The sequence below is a fragment of the Simochromis diagramma genome, unplaced genomic scaffold (genome assembly GCF_900408965.1).
Source record: "Simochromis diagramma unplaced genomic scaffold, fSimDia1.1 OVJJ01000026.1, whole genome shotgun sequence".
NCBI classification, from domain to species: Eukaryota; Metazoa; Chordata; class Actinopteri; order Cichliformes; family Cichlidae; genus Simochromis; species Simochromis diagramma.
The window spans coordinates 8,907,172-8,928,834 of NW_024386985.1; the positions used below are offsets into that span (position 1 = coordinate 8,907,172).

At 40.6% G+C, this 21,663-nt stretch overlaps 1 protein-coding gene across 6 annotated transcripts in view; it reads left to right on the forward strand.

The window, feature by feature from the left end:
• palld (palladin, cytoskeletal associated protein) overlaps positions 1-21,663 on the forward strand; it is a 69,127-nt gene that overhangs the window by 15,282 nt on the left and 32,182 nt on the right. For 4 of the 6 annotated variants that reach the window (XM_040039817.1, XM_040039821.1, XM_040039816.1 and 1 more), the window contains 8 exons: positions 10,414-10,589; positions 12,362-12,425; positions 13,076-13,193; positions 13,273-13,335; positions 16,619-16,760; positions 16,891-16,914; positions 17,621-17,740; positions 19,631-20,099. In XM_040039817.1, coding sequence (XP_039895751.1) covers positions 12,418-12,425; positions 13,076-13,193; positions 13,273-13,335; positions 16,619-16,760; positions 16,891-16,914; positions 17,621-17,740; positions 19,631-20,099 — 944 coding nt within the window. In that variant the 5' untranslated portion in view covers positions 10,414-10,589; positions 12,362-12,417. Of the gene's footprint in view, positions 1-1,562; positions 1,885-10,413; positions 10,590-12,361; positions 12,426-13,075; positions 13,194-13,272; positions 13,336-16,618; positions 16,761-16,890; positions 16,915-17,620; positions 17,741-19,630; positions 20,100-21,663 lie in introns of those variants that run through there. The other 2 variants (XM_040039818.1, XM_040039819.1) reach the window with 2 other exon arrangements.

The window sequence follows — 21,663 nt, forward strand, 5'->3', positions numbered from 1 at the left end:
AAAACCTTGGAAAAACACAATTTGCTTTAAGTTAAGGGTTAGATAAAGCTACCTGTGTCTATAGCAGCCAACTAGGAGATGGTTTTGAGTCACCAAATCCAGCCCTAGCCATTAGCACAGTCTTTCCAGAAGCAACTTTTGTAAACTGGCAGCTATTTTGGATTGAGTTTGGGCAGTTATTTTGGAACCCCTGTCTAAATGAATGGTGAGAAATTCATATCTTTAGTTGCAGTAGTTACTGGGCCATAAAATGTTCAGATTAGTATCTCTCAAGTCTAATAAAAACAGTTTTAAAACTTAGGCAATTTTGTCACAAAATGTAATTTAAAAAGCTTTTTTTCCCCTCTTGTCCAGTTATATAAGTGTGAATCTTTACTGTGGTTGCTAGTATGTTCCCTTAAGTACAGAGAGGGTGACTGTTGTAAACCCAAACCGAGGAGCCTGACAGCTAAAGGCTCTAGTCCTCTGTCCTGCTTTTCTAACGCTGTAAACCACAAGAAAACATTTCCAATATGAAAATACTGATACTATAATGTTGATAAGATATATTTATATATATATGCAGTCTCCCGGCAAGGTTCTTTTCATTGTATATTTGCATGTAATCCGGTAAAATTTCATATGTAAACATGTAAGGAGCAGACCATCTTCGTAACAAGCACCACAAACAAGCCCACCTGCCACGTCCTACTGGTAGGCTCTTTCTGGCAGCGACCAAAATATCACAAGTTCAGCCTGCCTTGAAGCCTGAGTGGAGCCCCCGCAGAGAGCGAAGCACACCGCACCCTTTCATTCTGCCGTGGATAGTGCATCAGACATAAATCTGCTGACTCTAAACAAACCACCAGTACCACATTTATGTTTGCCAAACTAGGTGAATTTGAAGCTAGGAGCATTTGAGATTATTATGGTCTCATTGTGTGTATGTGTCGGCATGGGTGTGTACAAATCATGACGTACCCACACTGCTTGCAGTAGCCACAGCCATCTGTCTTGTACTTGCCAGGTGATGCCAACTCAAAGTGGTCTATTTGGATCCTCACTTATCCAAGTTATTTTTGTTCAGGCCTAACAAGGCTTTTTAAGTGGCCTGCTTAGTTCTGGCATGTGGGATTTATTAAGTAATGGTCAGTATAGTTAGTGTCCTCTCTTTTTGGGGCACACTGTAGTGTGTATTGCAGCACTGTCATCTTTTATTTTGATGATATCCCTCTTCCTGCAGTCACAGATCAGAGGCCCAGAGGTTTCCATGGTGGCAGGGTCATTTGGCTTAAACCCAGTGCTCTCTGTGGTGTTTTTGATGGTCAGCAGACTGTGGCCGGGATCTGTATAGGAGCAGAAGTTTTGCTCTTTGTTTGGGTGACAGAGTCCAGAAATACACAACAAAAAAAGACTGGGTTTATTTGTTAAAATCCTTTTAGGCCACAAAATGTTTCTCATCAGAGGAAGTTTACCTGCATCCAGCTTTGAAGGCTTTAGAGTGGCAGAGAGTTTGATTGGTTTGGGTAGGATTTATCCTTGGTGTAGAGAACACAAAAACATGGAGACATTTCAACCAACCACTGGAATTATATGAATGAATTCAATGTGGCCAACTGTGAAGCAGTTTTTGTGTTTTAAATGAGTCTTAAATGTATTTTTTCTGCTCTTCTGTCTTGTGTGGAATTTGGCAGCGTGGGCTGCTCCCTCCCTCTCAGCCCTCCGCTCAGCCCGAGTGTTGTGTGTGTGTGTCTGTATGACTGCGTGACTCAGAGTGGCTGTCCTGGTGTGAGAGTGTCAGTGTGTGTCACGCTGTCAAGAGGAGAAGCACTGTGTGAAAACTTCAAGATCAAGGGAATCTGTGTAAGTTTGATTTATCTAACTGGGAACAGCACAGCAGCTCAGGTAAGTCTGAAAAACAACCTTGATGCCATCTGTCGCTACAATTAAATGGAAGTCAAGCTTGTGTGATGAATTTCTTTGATTTGATCTTCAGCCTCATTGAACATCACTGTAATAAGGATAACAGACTCATCAGAATTTGGGTTTTCTAGACGAACACTTCTAACTTTTTACTGAATAAAATAGTAATGTAGTTTTCTGAAACAACACATGATAAACTGCGGATTTTGTTTGTGAATGAATGAATAAGTTCATTCATATGTATATCAATCCATATTTTTTTCTAGGGACGCTACTCACTTTAAAGAATTAGATGGAATATGTGTTAGTATGTGTGTGTGGGGGGGGTGGGGTGGGGGGGGGTATCCCCCTGAGTGCTGAGGTGTGTGCATTTGTAGCTCAGCTGCTGCAAATGTCCGTCACTATTTCAGCTGAATGTGTAAACACGCACAAACAGACACACGCGTCAGTCACTATAACAATTAATTACTGCACTGACAAATGCAGTTAGCATTCAGTATCTATTATTTCTGCTACCCACAGTATGAATTTCACAATGATGATTCAGACTGAACCATTTGCCTGCTTGGCACAGCCAAACTGAGTTCTGCTCTCTTGCAGTGGACAATGCCAGTTAATGGACTTGGTTAAAATTCCTTGGAGAAAAATATCATTCGTTTCATCCGGTCAGAGCTTTGACTGTCAACTGCAGCTGTCTTCTAGCTGGAATATTCCGGTGAACTTTGACCCCTGATGCTGTGCCATCATTAACCAGGCTCCATCAATGGAGGCCTTTTGCTTCTTTGTAAAGCTCGGTTTCTCCATGTATCATCTTTAACCGAGACATGCATGTTCTTCAGTCACGCAGGAAAACGTTTAAACTGAGCTGTTGTGCTTATTTTGTAGTCCAGATGACAATACTCAAACAAAAAGGCTGCAAGATAGAAGATGATCATTTACTTTGGCTTTGACTAAAGCATAAACACTGAGTTTCTGAGAAATCCTTTAACAAATCTGAATGTCATTTAAAATTATTGCCTTCGCAGCTTCAATTATATACAAACACTTTTTTTGACTACTTGAAAATAGCCCTCCAACAATAAACCGAATAAATATTTCACAAGTTATGGCCTCACATAAGTATTTACATGATCAGTACATTTGATTTACTTTTATTTACTTTATACAACATGCCTCATTCTCACACATTTGTCACTGCAATAAGGGGAATGTTACAGTTAATGTCAATTTAATTTAGTTCAGTTTAGTAATATTTATCTATATAGCACCAATTCAGAACAACAGTCCTCTCAAGGGAGTTCTTCCTCCCCACTGCTGCCAAGTTGGCAACAGCACTTTAGCTTAAAACTGAAACCTTGCCCAACACAATGACCTGAAAGATGCTAAATCCTATTTTAGATGAGGAAAGATAAAGAATTTCTTTGAGGTTTTGATTTTTTAATTCAATTCAATTCAATTTTATTTATATAGCGCCAAATCACAACAGCAGTCACCTCAAGGCGCTTTATATTGTACAGTAGATTGTACAATAACACATACAGAGAAAAGCCCAACAACCATATGACCCCCTATGAGCAAGCACTTCGGCGACAGTGGGAAGGAAAAACTCCCTTTTAACAGGAAGAAACCTCCGGCAGAACCAGGCTCAGGGAGGGGCGGGGCCACCTGCTGCGACCGGTTGGGGTGAGAGAAAGAAGACAGGATAAAGACATGCTGTGGAAGAAAGACAGAGATTAATAGCAGGTACGATTCAATGCAGAGAGGTCTATTAACACATTGTGAGTGAGAAAGGTGACTGGTAAGGAAAAACTCAATGCAGGCTACATCTATTGCAGCATAACTAAGGGAGGATTCAGGGCCACCTGGTCCAGCCCTAACTATACGCTTTAGCAAAAAGGGAAGTTTTAAGCCTAATCTTAAAAGTAGAGATAGTGTCTGTTTCCCGAATCCAAACTAGAAGCTGGTTCCACAGAAGAGGGGCCTGAAAACTGAAGGCTCTCCCTCCCATTCTACTTTTAAATACTCTAGGAACAACAAGTAGGCGTGCAGTGCTCTAATAAGGTGATATGGTACTACAAGGTCATTAAGATAAGATGGGGCCTGATTATTTAAGACCTTGTATGTGAGGAGCAGGATTTTGAATTTAATTCTGGATTTAACAGGATTACAACAGGATTAACAGTATATAACTATGCCAGCTGCACTGTTGGGTTATACCTCGCTAGCTAAATGCTAACTTGAGTACTGTATGTGAACACTCTCACAGCAACAATACTATGATGATAAGTTCATGCTTGCCCACAATCCCAGTTTTTCTAGGTTTCTCCCACATTTTAAGACAGTCTCCTGGCACCCTCCCCTTTTTGCTGTTTTCCTGGGAAAGTCCTGTAATTTGCACAAACCTCAAACTTTATAATGAATAACTGGAATACATGCGCATGCATATCCACATGTTTTATATTTGTCTAGTGTTACTCAAGTTGCCAGATTGTCTATGAAACACAGTCTACATGCAATTTCAACACACCTGTCGGGCAGCAAATAACCAGATTCAAGGTGTGTGGAAGCAGATCAGTTAGCTGATTGCGGTTTTAGCTGTTGCTTCACCTCTCAAGCTGCCTTTACTGCCAAAATACAATACAGATAGACTTGAAGACATAAATAAATAAAAGAGAATTGAGTGATACGTGTAACCCATCGAATGGGTGTGACACAGACTTTGGTAAAGATGGCAAGAGTTTCACCAATTTGAGCTTCCAGAATCAACAAATCTCAGTTTACGGATTCTAATGTCATCACAATTACTTTACACATCAACAGTCCAATTTTTGTTGCTCTGTAGATCCTAATTTAGAATATTGAAAAAAGAAAAAGTTTTTTTTGTTGGGGAAAAAAATATCATCCATCCATCCCAAAAGGTTGAGTCTGTTCATCTGGACGTAGCATTTTCAGTGAGAGAAACGTTTCGTCAGTCACTTGGATGAGTGACAAAATGTTTCTCCCACTGAAAACGTTACGTCCAGATGAACAGAATCAACCTTTTGGGATTTACTTACCTGGATGATTGAGCATGCATCAAGAATTAATCCATCAAATAGTAGCTGTGATAAACTGACCTAAAAACCAAAGCTGTCAACTTACAGCTGATGCAAGAAGACAAATCAGAGGTTAAATAAAATTGGTAGGATTTATTCTCTGTAGACAATGACATTTGATGTCAATGTAATTGTTAGTGTTTCACCCTGCACCAAAGTGGTGGGAAAACTAAGACTGGTAAGATCTACTATTGCATTAAATAAATTTTAAGATGAATGCAGTCTTGTTAGTATGATTAAAATTTCTGAACAATTATAGCTGTGAGTCAGGCTTTAACCCTCTCAATTCTAAGCCATCATTTGTGATGAACTTAACTCCAACGCTAACCCTACACAATCAGAATTAAGTAATTTTCGTATTCATTTAATTGTTCTCGAAAAGTCTTTATAATGTAATAAGGGAGCAGCTAAAATAATTATTCTAACTGACACATAACTATTCACTTTTTTTAATCATCAATGAAAGATCTCAAAACTTTTGAAAGGTCCAGAAATCAAGTTGGTTGAATATTTCATTCATTAGGTAAAATAAACTGCCGGAAGTACAAACTGCTACCTGGAGGTGTGGCTAAATGATGTGTTATGTGAGAATCTTATAATTTAAAGTATTAAGGAGTACTGTGGTGGAAATATTCTTGATTTATGGAGGTTGTGCTTTTGGCCTCCTGGCTGGGAGCTTTAAAGCTGGATTGATTGCTGGTTTCAGTCGGCATCCGTGAAGAAAGGAAACTCAATATGCTTTCTATGTAGTGTTTGCATAAACTGAGAGATTTGTCTGTCGAGGATAATAAAATCAGCGCTGCTTGCTATAGTGTGGGTAGTTTCAGTTGACCTCTATTGTAGTTTGTAATTAAGGATAAAGACAGCCCAGATGCCGCTGCTCTTGTCCAGTTGAACTTTGGCTGAATTTTGTGGTCTATAGGCTTGAAACTTAACACAGAGAGTTTGAAGGAATAGAAAAAGTAGTCAGGAAGTAGTCTGCCCATGCCTTATACCCTATATCAATGGATGAATGATTTGTGTGCATTTTGCATGCTGGCCATTCCTTCATCTTTGCCAAGGTCATCTTAGTGATTGAACCCCCCCCCCCCTCTCTTTTTCTCTTCCCTCTGTGCTCTGGCCTTCATCTGTCTGGGTTTGTGGTGAAACTGAGCTTTGCTTCATAAAATTTTCCATCAACAGAGGCAAATAACAACAGGGTCAAACGAGGAGAGTGTGGCCCTCAGCACGCATTATCGAGGCCAGGGCAACAGCCTCTGGTTTGGCCTGTCATATGGAATGCTCTCTTCTTCTGTATGGAGCTAAGTTAGCACAGAAAGCACCCGGCGCTATTCGAGCCATCATCTGGCCTCAATTGTCTTCACTGAAATCTGTCTAATTGCTTTCTCACATGCTATCATTGTTCAGAGAGTTGGTGACAGGCTGTTTGATGGTAATGGTGGGTTGTTTAATCAGCCTCTTGGCTTGGCGCCCTTGGGCGGAGGGGGGGTTGAATGAAGAGGTGAGGCGTTGCTCGTGAAGCCCATTCATTCTCAGCTATTTTATATGCATGTTCTGAATATTTGTGTTTTGTAATAGTATTGTGTTAAGAGGAAATGGGTGGTAATTCTGCACTCTGCCAAGAAATTTCTACCTTCACTCAGCTTTCTTTAACACACCCTGCTTCCCCTCCAAATCAGCCTGCTGGTAGCTCAGTTTGTTCTGTGCGTGCTGCACTGCTGCATGGGACTCAGCAAAGTCCCCCCCCCCCCCCCCCCCCCCCCATCCCCGTGCTGTTTAGGCCTATCATGATGCTCAGCGCATTCCACAGAAATAGCGAGGAGATTAAATAAACATTACCGTCTGTCTCTAAATGAGTTTACTTAGTAATTATGCATAATGGTAGATCATTAAGGTTGATTAATAAGGGTTTTTATTGTTGTGCTTGTTGGGGATGATCTTGGCTTCCCAGTTTATGCTCTGTCAACCCTCAGAGGAGCTGATGAGTCCTGCCTTGCTCTGTGATTTGTAAGAACTGTGTGTCTGAACAAATTTCCATTTCCATTTGTCTACTGTGTACATGGCCTGTGATTTAAATTTAAGGAGAGACCCTTGCAAAGTAAAACTACCGAAGGCAAAAAAAACCCCCTTAAGACCACTAATATCATAAATGCTTTAATTGCAGTTCTGTTTTTTTCATTTCGCTTGACACATGTTGCTGCGTGGAAATGTCTGGATGGAGTCAGGCCACCCTGTGGGGAAACCTATCCCCCCCGTTGTTTGCTGGCCTCTGTTCACTATAGTTACACTCATGCACAAAATGCTCACTTACACTGCCTCTGACAGCTTTAATATCCTCCATCACAAAAACCATAGTCATTACTTTAATGATGTCATGTGTTACATCAAGCCCTTTCCTGTGTGTGTGTTTAATTTAACGGCACTTGAGAAATGCCCAAGTGATTTTCCTATACTGAAGGGGATTCGTATTGTGCAATCTGCAGATGTAGTGCATATGGCTGCAAAGTCCATTGTGAACCATTTTTTATTAATACGGCGAGTGACTTAAAAGAAAGTAGTGAGGTGAGCAGCCAAGCAAATCCCCAGCAGACACTGCAGTCACACAGATGAGTTGTTTTCCCTTTTCTCTGCCTGGTTATAATCCAGAACCACACAGACATATTGGTTTGCTCAAAAATGTCAACTTTTTACTCTCAGTCACAGGCTGCTGTCAATTTTGAATTGGGTTATGAGAATTCAGAACAAAGTTGGACTAAACTGGATCTAGTGTCATCCCAGCCTTTTCTGTCTGGGTTTTAGTTGTCTGAAATGTGGTAGATGACTCCTTGTCTTTGTTGCTTCAAGGGTTACCACGATGGTGGATAATGTATCCTTCCTTGAGTAGCTCTTCATTACTGTCATTCCACATTGTCTGTTTTGTATCATTTAACACACTGGTGCCTGGCTAACCTGCTTCCTTTGTTGCAGAGAGAGGAAAAATCCCACATAAGTGTAATTTCCATCTCCTTGTTTTTATTATAGATAAGCTTTAAGTCAACAATCCTTATCTATTATAGACTTGCCATTAGTGTAGCCCTCAAGTTCATTGAGGTCTCAGTATTCTCATTCAATGAGCATACACTGAATGATCCTGATTTCTGACTCTAATGAACATCAAAATTTACAATATTAACTTACTGTTTGACTAGTATGACCTAAAACTAGTGACTGAGCCTGTAAACTTATCAGGAAAGTGTTTATGGAGGTCGCAGACCAAGGGAGACTAGGACCATTTTTCTATAGACTTAATGCAGCTGAAGTTGTTTGGCAGCCAGAAGAGTCGCCTCCTGCTGGCTATCAGAAAGAATGCAAGTTTAAGGCAGCTCCAGCTACATCCATCTCTTGACATCATGCAGAGCCAAGGATAGAAAAAACTGTCTATAGCCAGAGCTTTTAGGTTTTACAGATTATTTGCGCTTATGCAAACTAAATTTTTTAAAACTTTGGTCATGTTTAAAATGAGCTGTAACAGGAAAAATAAGGCAAATATTCCGCAAATCCTTTTATGAATCTATGAAGGTGGCTGGTGTTAAAGGCTGAGAAAGCTGAGAGAGGCAGACAAAGCTCTGCAGTGTTCAGTCTGTCTCTGATCCTGATGAACCGCTGAGTGTGATCTGTCTAAGTCATGACAGGGCGTATAATTTTTCTTATCCGACCCCACCTGACTCATGCTCATTCACCTTCTCTTACTGTACTTGCCATTCATACACTTTCTCCGCTTGCCTCCCACACCCACACCCAGTCTCCCAGGTGTAAATCCCCGATTATGAAGTGTTGTCTGGATATTTTGGCTGATTGATTGCTTTCTGGAAGAGGAGTTGGCCTGATGTTTGACTGACACACCAGGGTGTATAAAATCATGTAACGGCCACACGGCAGGATGTCAGGAATTTTTACGCAGCTCTCCCAGATAGTAGGAATGTTCTCAGGTCTGGGCTCTGGAGGAACATAACAGCTGTTCGTTCTCCTGGCATTTTGGGAATTCCAACCCTCTCCCTGTCAATTCAGAGGTCAATATCTGAATAGAAGATACACAACTTCCATTTAGTATGGTTCTGATGAAGTGTGCTCATGTGAGATACAAGTGCAGATAAAAGTAACAGTTTCCCCACAAATCGAGGCATTTGAAGCCAGGACTTGAATGTGTGTATTTTGTAGGAGATGGTTGATTTGATTCCTGCTGTTTGATCCTCTATTTGATGTGGTAACATAGGGCTGGAAGAAGAGGGGGGTCTGCTTTAATCATAACCCTGTGACGAGTGATGAGACGTATGAAGCTGGTTGTGTGGCGGACTCTCTCATCTCTCCTTGGTCCCAGATCAGGGAACAAAGTCTGTGTTAGCAAAACCCCAAGGAGGTGGTGCAGAGCCCAGGCGGCCATCCAGACACACAGGCTTCTGATTGGAAGGGGGAAAGGGTGTTTCTGCTTCCCGTAACACGGCGTCTTGTTCGTGCCTCAATTGGCAGATATGGAAACTTAGACATTCCTGGTATGTGTGTGCGTGTGTGTGTGAATGAGTAGATGTTAATGTTAATTTATTTGGCAGGCCTCCATCATATTTGGAAGAGGTGTATTTAAGTTTTTGTATTTGACAGGATGAGTTGTGGCTTTTCCTTGTCAGATAGACAAGACATAAATTTTTGTTATGAGTCAAACGAGTCTATAATATAGGCTTCTTTTTAAGTTTCCATAAAGGTCGGGGGGTGCTCTGTTATGCTTTTCTTTATTTTCTGTCATATATAGTGTTACAGCGGTGAAGTATCATTTTAAATAGAACCAAAATCTCAAAAAAATTAGTTCAGTTTATGTAAGAGTAAACCCTGTAAACCAAATACTCTGGCTTCAGACTGCTCTAAGTTAGCCTAATGGGAAGGGAAGGGAGCCTAAATGGATTGTTATAGATAGGAGCAGCGCCAAACTCCAGTATAAGATAAATAAGGATTTTTTTTGAGCTGTGATTGACGCAATCATACTTTTGTAGAGTCCAACATTTAAAATATGGAGCTGTTGTGTGTTGCAAAGTCTAATAAGGAACCTGATTGTGTAAGTAAATGGCATACTATTGGTGAATTTGTTTTGAGCAGGACCTCCTTTTAGAAAAGGAATAGGAATGTCTTTAAAAAGGCAGAATAAAAAGAGGAAACCCGGAGAGAAGATTCATAGATTTAGTGAAGGAGGGAATGTAGAGAGCTGGTGAGACAGAGAAGGATGCTAAAGAAAGGGTGAGTTAGACACAGATGATCTGCTGTGGAGACCCCTAAACAGACTGACCCAAAGGCAAACAAGATCTTAAAAATAATTTTAATTTAGGTCTCTTATGAATTATTACTATAACATGTTGAGGTAATCAAACTTGTCTTGTACTTCTTCCTTTAGGTGGTTCTGTGAAGGCCGTGAGCTGCACAACTCTCCTGACATCCAAATCTGGAGGGATGGTGACCTGCACACACTGGTGATTGCTGAAGCCTTTGAGGACGACACAGGACGTTACACCTGTGTGGCTTCCAACAGTCTCGGAGCAGATAATACTTCAGCTGAGGTTTACATTGAAGGTCAGACAGATCGTTTCATTACTTCTTCTTGGGGTTGTTGTCAACCAACCAAAGTCTCGGTTGCCTGAAATGATACCTGTGCGTAGTCAATTGTTCCCAGGCAATGGAGGGTTAGAGAGGGTTAATTTTATCTGCAGATTAACAAAATGTTCCACAAAGTATATCATGCGCTCTGCCTGTTATGCTTTCTAGCCTAAATTAATTATACACACATGAAAAGGCAGTATATGCAGCACATAACACTGTAAACTTTGTTATTTCAAACTGAAAACAAAACAACAGACAATAATGAACTTTTATACTTATTTGAGACAGACATCCAGCTTTGTTTGGGTTGCTCCTTGGGTCAGATGCTGAAGCCTGGTGCAGTTGTGACTGCACAGTATGTGTGTTGTCATATAACTAAAATGCACTTACACTTGACTTTTTAATAATCTGTTTTAAGCAAATGCAGCTGTACTAGCAAATTCTTTGATGTGTTCTAATCTAGCTTGTAGCCATCTCTGAAGTCCACGGTGGGAAAAACATGGTGGTGTTTAACAGGTAATCTGTTCCTTCTGATGCAGAAAATTATGGGAGGCTACAAAAGATTGAAAGGCTATTTATATAGCGCTTTTTGCCCCATGGATGTAATAACAGTAATTGTCCAACCAATGAAAATTTGGTTAGATGAAAGTACACACCAAATAACTGACCAGCTGAGACTACAGAGATGCTTTTGCAAATGTATTGACTGATATTAAGTCTTACAGGAGAATACAGCCAATTATTTAATTCATCTTTTTGCTGTGGTTTGATAAGCTATGCCAAGAAAGAGCACTACAGATGCAATGTTTGCAGTCAAGCTGCAAGGAAGAGAGACAGTGAAGGTAGATGAGTTTAAATACGTGGGGTCAACCATCCAAAGCAATACACAGAGAATCCTGGTAGGGCGGAGTGGGTGGAGATTATTGTCAGAGGTGGTTTGTGACATAAGGATAACAAAAAGAGAGAAAGGAATGCTTTACAAGTTGGTAATTAGACCTGCTATTATGTATGGTTTGAAAACAGTGGCACTAACAAAATGTCAGAAAGTGGACCTGGAAGTGGATCTGAAGGTGCTAAGCTTTTACTGAGCATGACCTGGATGGACCGGATCACAAGTGAGTACATCACAAGAATGCCTCAGGTTGAATGGTTTGGAGACAAAGGTGCAGAGGCAAGGTTGAGATCATTTGGACGTGTGCAGAGAAAGGATAGTGGATATAGAAGACAAAGAATGGTGAAGAGGGAGCTGCCAAGTAGAAGGAAAAGAGGAACCAACAGAGAAGAATTGTGGATGTAGTGAAGATGGCCATGCAGAGGGTTGGTGTGGCGGAGAAGGATACGGATAGGGAGAGATGAAGGTAGAAGAGATGAAGAAACTGCATGAAGATAAATTATATTTTCTGAAAAAGGGTTTGAAGCTGGGACAGTGTTCATCTTAACACCATAAATGTAAGCCTTGCAGTCATTTACACTTGTGACTAAACTCTAGCAAAAATTTAGATTACAAAGCCAATACTTCCTTCTTCCACAAAACCGGACTGCTGTTCTGTTGGTCCTCTTTGGGTGTGATGTACTAAAAGAAATTGATTTCTTTTCAAGATTTCAGAAACACTTAGTCATAATTTTATTGTATAGAGTTGCATATTTAAAAACAGTAAATCTGTTAAGCTAATTGGAAATAAATGGCCTATATAATGTTCTGTAGCACATAAACCACAGCAGCTTCTGATTCTGTTCCACTGCAGGGGTGTCGTCATCAGACTCAGAAGGAGAAGGTGCATCGAAGTCTAGATCAGGAGCCATGCCTCAGTATGTATATTCCTGCACAACTACCTTTGACACTATGACCCAGTGAACCTTGAACTATCCAACAGGCTAACCGAGCCCTTGAGCGACTAATCAAGTCTGCTGCCTGCTCCTAGTTAACTGGGTCCTAAAAAGGCTAGCCAACAGTCTGACCCAGAACATAGTCAGCAATCACAGTAATGACCTGGGGAGGGTTAATATGGTGGGAAAATCACCTGAGATGTTTGGTCTCTTACTTATTTCCAAATGTTAAACTTTTTAATTCATGAGACTTTAACTTTTAGTTTTATTCAATTTCCTCTCCAATCGTGAAAAATATGTATTAATTTAACGACATTTTGGGCATGAAATTCCAATTCCATTTTTACAATAGGGCATTTTTTGCAGTCCCTGAGTCCTTTCACTTTTTCTAAATGTTTTTCATTATTATCTTATGTATAAATCTCCCTGCATCTGGACTGTTTCCTGATATTCGTTTCTGTTTCCATTCATGTTTACCCACTGAAGCCAAGATCACTGATATCATCTTAATTGCTGTGGAGGCAATTTTCCTTCAAGCATTATATTTTAAATAAAAGCGTACAGAGTTTTGAAATTGCTCTTTTTTTTTCTTTCTAGAAATAAGTTTTTGTTTGTGTTTTTCCTTGTTTTAGAGTCCAGAAGAAGACTACTTCGATGTCCCTAACAATACGCTCATCTTCACCCAAAACCCCTGAGGTGCTACCTCATCGCACCACCCTGGTGCAGTCCTTGTCTCAGCCTCCACAGCGGGTAAAACATCTTTCTTTCTCTTTCCGTTTCTTTAAATAACTTCATCTGTTTGGAAAAGTAAATGTGTGTTGTCTTCTAGATGCAGAGCCCAGTTTCATCACTCTATGCTGGTGAAGTCTCAGGCCCTCCTCTGTTCACCAAGGTAAGTGTGCATACACTTTTGTGTAACATACTTTACACAAAACGTAAGTAGACATGGCAAACATCATGAACATGTGTGACTGCTAAAAAAAACCCCCAATAATAATCAACCACAACAATAACCAATAACCTCTGGGACTGAAAAATGAAGCCAGGGTAGAAGTGCTTAAAAACTGCAATTTCTTGAATGGCCACTTGAGGCAGTTTAGCGAGCTATAGCTAATTTCTCTCAAAAGGTTATGTTTTTTTCAGTGTAGTACACACATATTTGCTTGACAAGTGAAAGGTTGCTTCTTCAATGCTAGACTGAAACACAAATTTCTTTTGGAGTTTAAACAGGAAGGGCATCTGATGTAAAATTAAATAAAGTCAAAATTAAATATATAGAGGTACCCACTGTGGTGTACTCTTGAGGCAAGGAACCAGCCAAAGTAGCTTTTTTTTAATTTATTTTTTACCCTTACTTAGCCTTTGAATTGCTTTGAGACTTAAAGTTAACCATTACTAAAGGCTTGGGAGCTTTATGTTGCTGTCGATACTGTTGCTAGTTACTGATGTGAGTCACTGAACTGGAAGTTTAGGTAACATTTGTGGTGTTGGTTACCCTGAAGCACTTTTAATACAATTATCTGACAACCATTGTGGCTTCGTGTGTGGTTAATTATACTAACAGCACATCCAAGAAGTCTGTGCTCAGGTCTTGGTGAGTGAAATGATTTTATTTATATGATATTCATCATTAATTTGCAGGTGTACCTGTATAGTTTGGGGATGCAGCTCACTAACCAAGCATGCCAAGTTTAGCTAATAACTCTGAAATCTCGTCCATATACGTCATGTCTGGCTCCAAAAAAAACATCAAGACGACAACCACAAGGCTAAAGTAGAGGCCCCAGAACTTTACTTTACAAAACAATGGGTGACATCATGGTTTCTATGTCTATCTTTTATGTACAGTCTATACATAAAGCACTGTTTTTAACTCATTGCTGCTGTGGCAAAATTAGAAGCCTGCCATTGTCTGACATATTTGAATGCTATACCATGAAGATTTCCTTTAAAAAGAACAAGGGAATTTTTACCCAAACCATAAAAAGGATACATGCAATTCATCATGCATGCAATGCATGTACACATACAAACACAGAACCTGTTAAACATTGTCCTCAGACTCTTTGTCTTCCCATAATAACAGCATGCAGTGCTGTGGCTTTCAGCAGTGCGGGTCAGATAAAACATAGACTTTGATGGGAGCTCCTCCTCTTCAGGCTCCAGGACGTCGTTTTCTAACTCAGACTCTTCAGCACTCCTCCAACAGCCCTCATCTCCCTCTTTTCCTCAGGCTGTGGGTCATGTGATGGCAGGAATGAGACGAGTTGAGGCTTCAAACATGCCCGCCAAACCCACAAGGGTCAGGTCTCTTTCACTCTCATTGAGCCAGTCAGTCTCTAAATCATTTTGCACTTCATTACAAAAAGTCACTTGTTTTTCTTCACCCCCGCACCCAGCCTCCTTTCAAAACTATAGCAAGCTTTAATCCTCTCGATGAGAGGATGTTTGCCTGTAGTGAAGTCAGCACTGTGATGTCACCCTTACAGCGCACCCATACACCCACACACCCATGATGTACATTCAACCCATGCTCTTCTCAAAGTATGCCCAGAAACACAGAGTGAGAGGCACATTTATCCACACTGACACTGAGTGCCTCCTGTTGAGGGATGTAGCAGTCCATGTCACCGTGGATTTTACCTCAGCTCTCATAAGGATGTGTTTTTTCTTAACTTCTGCAACTTGATAAGCTGTGGTGTGATTAATTGGACAGAGGTGGTCATTTGTAAAGAAGAGGGCCTCCAACTGGGAAATAAAGAGCACCCATGTGGGGGGTTTATCCCCCTTAAAGCACACATACATGTGCATATGCACTTAATGCATAAAAAGTTAAAAATATTTTCTGGATCTTGTCAAATTATTTAATTTTTTTTAGTTTGAAAAAACTATTTTGTAGATTCACTGTGAACTCCAGTGCACACCTAACCTGACATACTGTTGATATTACAATTACTTATCGTGAATGGATGGTTCATTAACAGGCACTGTTTATTTCTTCTTACTCACACTAAAATAAAGCTACATTTTATTGCAATGTTTTTACTGGTTAGGGTCACTTGATTTAATGGGCTTTGACTCAGGAACTAAAATTAGCTTGAAATCCCTGATTTATACCAAACTTAAAACAACTGAAAATATTAGACGGGTTAATAATTAACAAACAAAGAGTGTAATTTATTCTGTTATAAGAAAAGCTATACTAATAAAGTACTAGCTTATGGTAGCCAACTTAAAAGGGAGCTGTTAGGCCTTTCTTTTCTATAAATGAGGAGTGTTATAATGGCCAAAATTCCAAGTATTGAGGTCAGAGTTTGCACAAGTAATCCCTGTGAGACAGCAGGATGTTTTTTTTCCTACTCCTCTTTGTTCTGTATGATCAGTGAGAGCAGATATCGTCATGGACTCTGGCTGCCCTGAAGCCCCGCCCACCCACTGTTCAAATTTTATGTCTATTAGGAGCAGCCAATCAGAGACGAGTTGGCTTAAAGTGAGGGTGAAGGGAGCTAAAACAAGTTGTAACAGGCAGCGGATAGAATAAATGGCTGCACCAAGGCCAGTATAAAATGCATTTGGATTATTTTGAACTGAGATTATTTATGAAGCAAAAACCATCACGTAATTGTTGGGTGATGTGATAAAAATCCTGCTTCAAAAACTTCCAGTGCACATCCATATCAATGATGATTAACAGATGTTGGAAACAATGACTTTTGTTTAAGGACATTCGGTTTGTCAGTGTCCAAATATTTAAGAAATAATTTCATCAATTTTGACAAAGTGATCTAAGCTCGTTTTAAGTCTCGGCACTTGGTGACAGCTATTTGGAAGGAAACGGATGCTCATTTTAGACTAAAGATGAAATATATGGAGTAAACAGCCAGATTAAGGTACATTATCTGATTGCCTGAGGCACAAAACGAAGGGACCAGATGGAGCCAATTAAAGGGGACTCCTGGTTTGCTAAAGTGGAAGTCCTGTGAAAATAAGCTTTTATTTTTTTTGATAGCCTTGTAGCTTCTTAAGTTCATCCACTTTGCTGTTTGCATATATGCTACTGCCATGCCATCTTTCTCCTTCTTCTGTACTTGTCACCTATTACTCGCTCCTTTTTCTCATGATCTCTCTCTTATTTTTTCATTATGTTTTGGCTTATCATTCCTTCCTGTGTGCAGCTCCTGCAGGATGCCCAGGCATCTGAGGGCCAGGTAGTGGTTCTGGAGTGCAGGGTTCGTGGAAGTCCTCCTCTGCAGGTCCGATGGTACCGCCAGGGAAACGAGATCCAGGACTCTCCTGATTTTCGTATTCTCCAGAAAAGTGAGACAATTGAGCAAACTGTTGTAGCTAAGCCATTTTTTAGATTTTAGAATTAAACTGATTTCACATCCATTAATAATCATAATGTCTTTGTTCTCTTCCTCCCTGTCTGTTATTTGCTGTAAATTAGAGCCTCGATCTGCAGCTGAGCCAGGTATGTCACCTCAGTTCCTCCAAGAACTACTCTATCAATTACTCTGCTTTCATGTTCCCAGCCGCAGTCAGTGGTTAAATTTAGCAATGGATTATAAACTTTGGCTGGAGACTCAAGCTGAACTGCAGCCTAGGTCATAACTACAGAAGATCACAAGTCAATAAATCTGACACAACACTCATTATTGCATCTGCTGCAGTCACAGGGAGTCCCTGAAGCCCCATCATCTGCTAACTCCAACACATAAACAATGACACACACTAATTTATGTCAGATATTTTCCACCTGTGTGACTCAGGGGTCATTTCAGGTGCGTCTTTCTGGCTTTGAATCACTCAGACATCCCTGAACATCTGCACTCGTGTCTGGCTGTTCTTCATTAATAGTTACGTCTGTGCTTATTCATCTTCTCCCTGCTCTCCGTGCGTCTGAATAGTGATTCATCAGTCTACGTGACATGTCAATCATCACGCTTCTGTGTATGTAATTCATCCCCATATTGATGTGATATCTCTATTATGTTTCATTACAAACAAATCAAGTGTCAACGTGTCACTCTGCTCATCACAAACAAATCAAGTCACAACAAGTCAAGTCTCAGTGTCTCACGCCTGTGTTTATTCTGTCTCTCAGCTTCAACTCTCTTAATCATCAAAAATGTACTTTTTTTCAGAGGTGTGGTTTATTTGTTTTTTTTGTTTTTTAGAGGAGATCTGCACCCTCGTTATTGCCGAGGCCTTTCCAGAGGACGGAGGTCTGTTTTGCTGCACTGCCTCCAATCTTTATGGCTCTGTTAGCAGCACAGCCCAACTCACCGTTACCCCAGGTGCGTCTGAAACAGACTGAACAACATTATCAGCATATTAACAAGCCAATGAGGCAAATATAGAAGTGCCTTGAGATGTTGGAGTCACATATTAATTCCCCACATAAAGTCAAAGACTCAATAACCAGCTACATTTAAAAACTAGACCATTTTATCTCTGTCTTGGTTGCTTACCGGACTTATATTTTTCAGGTTCAGTAACTGGTCATGCAATATAAACCATAAGGTGCCAAACCCATCCCAGTATGTTCGATGACCAGGGGGAAAATTCAAAAGACTACATTGTTCCCCATCTCCAAAACATATGGGTTAGGCAAAAAGCTGTCACAACATACGGCCTCTCAGCAAGAACCAACAATCTACATCTGGTCCACTGCGCAACCTTGCATTGTGCAATATTATTGTAGAACTGAATCAGTTTGGATTTTTCTACTGTATCTGCAGGAAGCTTTTTGTTGCGAGATGTTGGAATGGATGATATCATGAGACTGGTTTTCAGAACTCTTAATTTTGTTCGAGCCAAAGGTCTGAATCATTGTCACTTTTACGGCTCTGTTTGTAACTAAGACATTACTGATCACCCGCCATACCACAGATTGGTTAAGCCAAGGAGCCGTGCAGATGCATTTCTTTTATTCACAACAATAGCGTTTCTTTGCGATGACAGTAGAATGACTGAACGTGGAAAAACTGAAACTTACAGTTGAAAATGCACTTATTTTTCTTAAGACGTCTCATCTGTTTCGTAAACGGATGCTTCACTGATTGTTAATGTTTTCAGAATTTACTCAAGCTTCTCTACACAGAAAGAAAGAAAAAAATGATTTAAAAAATGTTATAATTCACTGGTTTTACTGATCCAGCCCATTTGGAATTAAATTGGGGAGTATGTGGCTCATAAACTAAAGACAGTTTGACATCCTTGTCTTAAGTTGTGGTTTCAGTATTATCCATTGTTGAAGTCACATGAAAATCCCCCAAATCCGGAGGAATTTCAGAGTTAATAACTAATTTCCTACATGTGTCCTGGCAATTTTGAAGGCCAGACTTTTTGGTCTCTAACTTGTTTGTTTTCAATGATTCTAGTTTCAGGTTCTGGGTGCCGTCGTGCTGCCAGACTTTGTATTTTCAGGCTTTAGTAACAGAACTTGCTGGCAAGCATCTTAATCATGGTTGATTTCTGAGAAATCCATTGGTGATGACCTATATTCTCCTTATTGGGCTTTAACACTGTGAGGTCTGAATCATACCTAGATGACCGTAACCCTATCCTGTTTTTAATTGTTCTTTGGAGAACAGTAAAAATAAAATGTTTCAATACCTTGATGAGTTAGACCTCAGAGGGTTAATAGGCTTTAAACGGTTACGCCAATATCCTTGTTTTTCAAAAGATAAAATTAAATAAAGATGAAGTTTTCCAAAACAGAGGAAATCTGGCAAAGGAGTCAGTTCAGGCTCTTTGCACTAGCACTGATAGTCCAGTAGTTCCCCTGAGGTCTTGCAGTTTACATTCATTAATAAAAGCTGCCATGGTAGGTCTTTAGAAGATCACTGTCTTCTTTTGTGTGTATTGTTGTTATGTCGCATGTGAGGGAAAGGTGAAATTTGTGAGTGGAGCGGGACACAAATATTTCTGTGTGCATGCTCACAGACAGAACTGTGTATGTACAGAACGGGACTCACCGCACAGTTTAAAGCAAAGGCTGAATAAACAGGAATTGCATCAGACTGAACTGACTGGACCCAGCTGCTGCTTCAGATCAGATATGCAGTGATGCAGTGTGTGTGTGTGTGTGTGTGATCTTTATAAGGTCTGTGATGGCTAGAAGAAAAACTAAACATTAAAGTTAAAAAACAAAAATCCACCTTCTTCTTGTTTGTTTCCCTCAGCAGCTGAGGACTCATCCAGTAATGGCATGTCTGGTGATAGCTCAGGGTTTGAGGATGCATCAGCCTTCCCTCCTCCTCCCCCACCCACCGAGATCAGCCTCCTGGAGCTGCCACCCAAGACGCTGCCTCAGCCCAGCGCTGAGACTCTCCAGATCAAGGAGCTGGAGATCTGGCCCAGTGTGTCAGCTATGCCTCCAGTACAGATGAGCACAGAGATGGAGGACAAAGGGAAAGAATCTGTGCAAAATGGCCAAACCCTGCATCCACCATCACCTCCAAGCCTTCCTAAAGAGACCACACTACCGCCCCCACCGCCACCTCTGCCACAGTCTGATCCCACAACAGATATCTCTATGCCAGTTCAAAGTCCAGCCCCTGTGATACCAGATTCATCCCCAGCACCAGGCAAGCTGTCTCCATCCCCTGGGAAAGACGGGCCTCCGCTGCCTACCAAACCTAAACCAAAGCTGTAAGTATCGGTCCTGTCCACATGTGTTTGTGCCTACGGTGTATGCTACTCAGCAGCAAGGGGCTTGCTGGAGGGAGGGAGACAGACTTGGATGATCGTCTGAGGTGTGGTGGGAATGATAGTGTTGAGTCTCAGTTTTGTCAGGAGGGTTAAAGGGGGACTCCCGGGCCTTTTCAGAACAAAAGCATTCCTCTGCCTTTATGTGTGGCATCGTGTGTGCCAGGGTGAGTCTGGGAGCTGCTGTCTGTCTGTGCCTGTAAACAGATCAGAGTGGCATTTGCTGGATGGCTCTTATTGTTTCTGTCTGACCTCGCACTGCACGCCCAGCCCAGGACAGAGTATAGTGTTTTTTCCTGAGCACCTTTCTGACAGCTCTGTAGGGATCAGGTAGGATGTCATGGTTATTAGATAAGGGCTGGACAGGGTATGGCTTTATTTTCAAAAGTCCTGTGTTTTGTCTGCAGTTAACAAGCCTTTTGTGCATGGGTTTTACCCACCTAGCAGATGCATTTCTTTTTTGGACATGTAACAAAACTCCACCTTTGTCCTAAAAGCAGGGAAGCTGTGGTTAGAACTCCCTTCATGCTTCTAGGGTGCCACACTGGTATTGTTTCATATTCACATTAGAGTTATCCTAATGAAATTATTTTAAAGATGGCAGTTTGGTCCACTGAGCTTAACAAATATTGGACTTTAATTAGACTTTACACAGACACCGATGATTCTTAAAGGCTGAATGAAACATATACTGGTAATCCACTGGGTTTCCTATATCACCATAGTGATCCTTCTGCCCCGGATCACCCAGGCTAGCCTGCAGATGCATTGAATTGGTTCCAAATTTCAGAAAGACACTAGTGAAATCCAGTTAATGACCTAAATGATCCTTGAATTATCATGTACTGGCACTTTAAAACTGAAAGGTTTAACTGAAATTATGTATGGTTGTCAAGGAAGGTACTACACCAAGCAAGCAAGCAATTTATTTATATAGAACTTTCAAAACAACTCTCAGCTGAAAACAAAGTGCTGTACACATGACATAACAAATAACAAAGTGAAATAGTATATGTAAAAAAAACAAACTTAAATTGCTTGACCTTCTTCTGTTTAATGGATAGATGCTGTACAGCCAGAACTTTGGTTTTACCGAAAAGTGCCCTCACAATGTTCTTTCGTTTTATTTGACCTGCAATATTTCATCTTTTTAGTTCTGGTAAAAGTTAAGAGGAAATGTGGTGAACAACACCAACAGATGTGAATGAAATTCAGCCTCTTGTAAGATAAACGGCCAAAAGCAGTTCCCAATTTTGAGATGAGACATTGAAGATACTACCAATGAAAACCATTGGTTGACATACACATGCAGTTCGGTAAATACATTGTTGGGTCTCAGACTGGATGTCCACTATATGCCAACTGTTAGCCACAAGGTGATTTGCGACAAACAAATATATATATATAAATATAAATAAAACAGTTAATTTGGTATATGAAAACCACAGCAGATGGTTAAGTGTGGCATTGATGTGGCTTATGTCTGTCTGCATGTGGTCTACAGTTT